The sequence below is a fragment of the Blennius ocellaris genome (assembly GCF_963422515.1).
Source record: "Blennius ocellaris genome assembly, chromosome: 20".
Lineage (NCBI taxonomy): Eukaryota > Metazoa > Chordata > Actinopteri > Blenniiformes > Blenniidae > Blennius > Blennius ocellaris.
The window spans coordinates 22,793,759-22,799,919 of NC_137669.1; the positions used below are offsets into that span (position 1 = coordinate 22,793,759).

The 6,161-nt window shown below is 45.2% G+C and overlaps 1 protein-coding gene across 1 annotated transcript in view; it reads right to left on the reverse strand.

Annotated features, from left to right (window-relative positions):
- Nucleotides 1-6,161, reverse strand: part of clspn (claspin) — a gene marked incomplete at both ends in the record, with an annotated part of 19,855 nt that continues 13,694 nt past the window's right edge. The window contains 1 exon segment of the mRNA XM_080515881.1: nucleotides 1-39. Coding sequence (XP_080372007.1) covers nucleotides 1-39 — 39 coding nt within the window.

The window sequence follows — 6,161 nt, forward strand, 5'->3', positions numbered from 1 at the left end:
TCAGGCGGGAGCGCGCATGGAAGCAAACACATCCCGACGCTGCGACGAGCACGAGGAGGCGAAAAAAATCACGGTCAAAAAATCCGCACATTGGCGTCGATTTGATGGAGACGAAAACAAAAAACACCGCACAAGATTTATGCGTCATTCTTTTTTTTTTTGGTGTGCGTAAAAAAAAAAAAAAAACGCAAACCAACGAGACAGTGGCGCAATAAAAAAACCCAGCACTAACATTAATGAGGGTGATGATAAATGATGATAATGGTGAGAATACCCGCACAGGTGCGCCAGCCGTGAGAGCGGACGTCTGCAGAAAACGCGTCCGATGGCGCTCATGTTGACATCCTAGTGACGCACGTCGGGGCAGAACCGCAGACAAAAAAATTAAATACGACGATAAATATATTTTTTTTAAATTTACAAAAAAATAATAAAAACAACTAAGATCGCCGCCGCCTGAGATCAAAGAGCAGATAAACGTATAAAACGCCGGATCGCTCCTCTGCCGCTGCGTTACGTAACGCTCACCCCATGTCCGCTCCTGTCTCCTCCGCAGTGCCTTTCACATTAAAACACCTCGGACCTTCTTCATCTCCTGCTTGCTGCTTGTATAACACACACACACACATTCACACACACACACACACACACACATTCACACACACACACACACACACACATTCACACACCCATGTGAACCCATTTCCCTCTTTTTTCTTACCTATTTGCGCTGCTGAGGACAGAAGCAGTTCTCCCTCCTCCTCCTCCTCCTCTTCCTCCTCACAGCCTCCTATGTAATGTTTATCTCCCTCCTCTTCCTCTTCCTCTTCCTCTCCCCCCTCCTCTCTCTGCGGTTCTGGGAAAGGGGGGAGAGAGAGAGAGAGAGAGAGAGAGAGAGGAAAAAAACAAAACCCGCTTCCTAAACTGGGCTGGGACTGACGGGGACGGGAAACGCAGGAGAATGTAACGAAGTACTCTGATTACTCTGACGCTTTCGTGCTTGGGCTGCACAGATCGTGAAAAAAAAAAAAAAAAAAAATCCAGATTCATAGCATATCGTGATTTTAATCTCTCCTGGACACGCCCACTGCGGCTCATCCCACAAATGCCCGTTCCAGAAACACGAGGATTACTTTTATTTATTTATTTATTTATCTATTTAGAGCAGCAGGAGACATAAGTGATATTTTTGTACGTCTCAATGTGTTTTTATATGTTTGAGCACAACGGGCTCATTGTTCCAGGGTGAAGTTGGTGAAACTGGAGGAACAGCTGAGGTTCTGCATCACGAGTCCAAACCCGGATCCTCGAGTCACCGTGGAACATCGGCGTGGAACTTTGGACAAGTTGGATTCAGACGTCACTTCTCCTGCTTCTTCAGTTCAGCTTTTTCTGGGGTTTTTTGATTGTTTTTTTGGGGGGTAGAATTTGTGAAAGTTCCAGAAAATGTCGGAAACATGGAGAACGTGGGAGATTTTCCAAACGTGACGCAGTTCTAGGATGTCAGAGTTAAACGACGTGGGAGAACCGGAGGACGTCACACTGCTCAAACGTTTAACACTTCAGAACGTCAAGAGTTCTAGAATATAGTTCTACAATATCTCAGAGATCTAGTATATAGTTCTACAACTGTTAGAGATCTAGTATATAGTTCTAGAATGTCATAGTTCTAGAATATAGTTCTAGAATGTCAGAGATCTAGTATATAGTTCTAGAATGTCAGAGATCTAGCATGTAGTTGTAGAATATGTCATAGTTCTAGTATATAGTTCTAGAATGTCACAGATCTAGCATGTAGCTGTAGAATATGTCATAGATCTAGTATATAGTTCTAGAATGTCACAGATCTAGCATGTAGTTGTAGAATATGTCATAGTTCTAGTATATAGTTCTAGAATGTCACAGATCTAGTATATAGTTCTAGAATGTCACAGATCTAGTATATAGTTCTACAATATTCAGAGTTCTAGTATATAGTTCTAGAATATGTCAGAGTTCTAGTATATAGTTCTAGAATGTCAGAGTTCTAGTATATAGTTCTAGAATGTCAGAGTTCTAGTATATAGTTCTAGAATGTCAGAGATCTAGTATATAGTTCTAGAATGTCAGAGATCTAGCATGTAGTTGTAGAATATGTCATAGTTCTAGTATATAGTTCTAGAATGTCACAGATCTAGTATATAGTTCTACAATATTCAGAGTTCTAGTATATAGTCCTTGAATAGGTCATAGTTCTAGTATATAGTTCTACAATATCTCATATCTAGTATATAGTTCTCTAGAAGATCTAGAATATAATTCTACAATATGTCAGCGATCTAGTATATAGTTCTAGAATGTCAGCAATCTAGTATATAGTTCTAGAATATGTGAGTTCTAGTATATAGTTCTACAATTATCAGAGATCTAGTATATAGTTCTACAATATGTCAGCGATCTAGTATATAGTTCTAGAATGTCAGCGATCTAGTTCTAGATCTAGATTGTGCGGCTCTCAGTGTTCCTAATAAACGTTACATCAGTGATCTAATTCAACACTAATGAATTGTGTTTCTTATTAATTTTCCTTTTAACTTATTTTGTTTAGGGTTTTTTGAATAAATTCCAGAGACGTGGAACAAATTGAAGAAGTGGGTGGAAAAACTGCTGACTGTGTGTTTTTTTTGGTTCACGGAGTCAAATTGAAGCCACGAAAAGAAAAATAACCAAAGTTTCCAGGGTCGTCTGAAGACGCCAATTCATCCGGATCAACACATTCCGTTGTGGGAGTTTCCATGTGATTCCTCCGATCGGAGCTCCAACAAACAAACAAGCGTTTAAAGTCGCTGATGCAGTTTGAAGCAGATCATTTGTTCAGTTTATTTTAAACTGCGGCTCAAATCTAATGTGGGAGACTGAAAACCTTCATGGGTACATCTATGAAATGTTTTATACGATCATTGTTTAGAGGAATTAATAGATTATGACACTCTATTAAATTCTGAGTTATGATTTATATTTATATATTTAACTGTGAACAAAACTCCATATTCAGTGGAGGCCTACGCACTGGAGGCGAGGCGGGTCCTCATCCAAGATGGCCACCACACTGAACCAAATAATACCTCATCACTCGACCGCGACTATTAAATTCTGAGTTATGATTTATATTTAGATATTTAACTGTGAACAAAACTCCGTATTCAGTGGAGGCCTACGCACTGGAGGCGAGGCGGGTCCTCATCCAAGATGGCCGCCACACTGAACCATAGATATAATCACTAGAATGCAGCAGCGGTTATCAGCGCGTGTCTGCCGCTACGCACCTACAGCGCCGCCATCTTGGTGAGGTCTCCTGCCCGGGCTAAACATATAAAGTCCAAGGCGAGAAAATCCGCAAAAACATTCGTAGCTCGTTCGCTAGTCGACGTAGCAACACAAACAATACCTCATCACTCGGCCGTGACTATTCTATTCTGAGTTATGATTTATATTTACATATTTAACTGTGAACAAAACTCCGTATTCAGTGGAGGCCAATGCACTGGAGGCGAGGCGGGTCCTCATCCAAGATGGCCGCCACACTGAACCATAGACCGTAGCACGTTTGCTAGTCGACGTAGCAACACAAATAACACCTCACTTTAAAGCTGAGAAAAAGCTCTATTCCATGGGACACCTCAAGAAAAGGTTACTGGGGAGGGGGGGGGAGGGGGGGGTCTTCTATGAGATAAGAGCATCTAATGTTTTATATCTGCACTGAACTCCATTCATCCCTTACACTTACATTCTGTCTGTGGTTTGTGATGCTGCGACTTTAAAAATAAAAAATCAATGTCTTCTTGTGTGGTCGTTGACATTTCACAAAAAAAAAAAAAGAAAGAATCTGCAGCATTTTCTTGAATTTCTCTCCTTGTGCTTTGCTTCCCTGAAGCATTCTGGGAGATGTAGTCAGTCACCATGTGACAGGGAATTGGATTAAAGCGAGTGTGAACACAGAGCAGAGTCCTGCTCAGTGTCAGGTGGGTCTGTAGACAAAAACGGAGGTTATTACCCACAATGCATCAGGGCAACAGTCGGGGGGGGGGGGGGGGGGGGGGGGGGGGGGACCGTCGCCTGATTTGTTATGGCGCGACGTTCCGGTCGTCTGACGGCCTTTTGGGTGATCGTCAGGCTGAAGATCAGATGGGCGAGAGAGAGTGTGTGTGTGTGTGTGTGTGTGTGTGTGTGTGTGTGTGTGTGTGTGTGTGTGTGTGTGTGGAGGCTACATCAGACAGACTTAACAAGTGTTCGTCGTCTCTCCTCCTGCTCTCATCCCCCTGACATGTTGTTGCTGGTGGCAAAGAGAGAGAGAGAAAAAAAAATAGCTCGCTCGCCCTCTCTCTCTCTCTCTCTCTCACACACACACAGTTCTATATTTTTCCTCCCTCCTCTACTTCAACAACATCCCCATTCAAGTGCATCACCTCCAGGCGCCCCCCCACCCCCCCCCCCCCCCCCGCCCCTGCCCCCCCCCCCCCCCCCCCCCCCTCCATCGCTCACCAGTAGCCTAAGCACATAAAAAATACATCAAACAGCCTCGGCAGCCCAGGGCCTCGTCACACGCTCACCCATCTCTCCCTCCATCGCTCCGTCTCTCCCCCCGCTGGAGAGGAGAAGAAGAAGCCAAGTTACAAAAGACAAACTCCAGAGGACAGTGATTGCCCCCCCCCCTACCCCCCCCCCCCCCCCCCTCCTCCTGGAGGGAACACAGATTATTGTAACACACAGAACCACAACAACATGATTTACCTTGTGCATGAAGGAGCCCGGAGCTCGTGACCCACTTCCCTCAGTTCTGCTCCTCGTCTGCCCCGGACGGCGCCGGCCCTCCGCCGTGACAGCGGCCCAGGGGCCCGGCAGCGCCCTCTGGGTGGGTGGAGGGGTGGTGTGGGGTGTAGGGGGGGGGTGGGGGGGGGAGGCAGTGGAACTGGACCTCCAGCACCACGGGGAGGAATCCAGCAAATCGGCCGAGACGCTGAATTTAAGCTGTAATCCAACGCTGGATTTTATACACACACGCACGCACGCACACACATGCTCATGCACACACACACACACACACACACACACACACACACACACACACACACACAGGAACTCAAGAGTTGTGGCGTTGAGTTTGTGTAGTTTCTCCTATTAAATTCAAATTAAACTAGATTTGCAGGCAGAACGGAAGCTTCCGGCTCTTCGTCTCCTAATGACTCAACAGTCTGGGTGGTTTCTGAACAACACACACACACACACACACACACACACACACACACACACACACACACACACACACACACACACACACACACACACACACACACACGAAACCTTTTGATGAAGGTGAGACTATAATCTGGATAAAGAGCAGGATTAATCCAGCCTGCAGGTACAGACCCCCCCCCCCCCCCACACACACACACACACACTAATGAAGGGTAATGGGCCTCCTCACCCCGGGACCTCCTCCTAATCACCGCGGCCTCTAATGAGATGGAGAGACATGAAATGAGACCCTTCCTCTAATGTCACTGTTATTACTATTATTAGACACTGAGCAAATCATTAGTCTGCAAAGTGTTTTACAACCGGGAGGAAAGAGTGAGAGAAGAGGAGGAGAGAGGAGAGGAGTGAAGAGGAGTGAAGAGGAGGAGAGAAGAGGAGGAGGAGGAAGAGAGAGGACAGGAGAGGAGGAGAGAAGAGGAGTGAAGAGGAGAGAAGAGGAGAGAGGATGAGAGAGGAGGAGGAGAGAAGAGGAGAGAGGAGAAGGAGAGAGGAGAGAGGAGGAGGAGAGGAGGAGAGAAGAGGAGTAAATAATAAAAATTTTAACTTGAGAAAAGTTAAGATTCTACCGTAAAACCTGAAGTTGAGGGGCTTTTTTTATGAAGGGACACACACACACACACACACACACACACACACACACACACACACACACGCTCCTCATCAAGTCTTTTAGCAGCTCGTGCTTCTTTTATCTACTTTCAGGAAGAAGTAAAGATTCAGACGACCGGAAACACGCGAATCATTTCCTACTAATTATCGTAATTCTCATACAATTTATAAGACAAGTAACAAACAAACAAACAAACCTGTCGACGCGTTAATAACTAACCTGTTTCGTCGACATCCAGGTGACGTAGGTTTCCGGC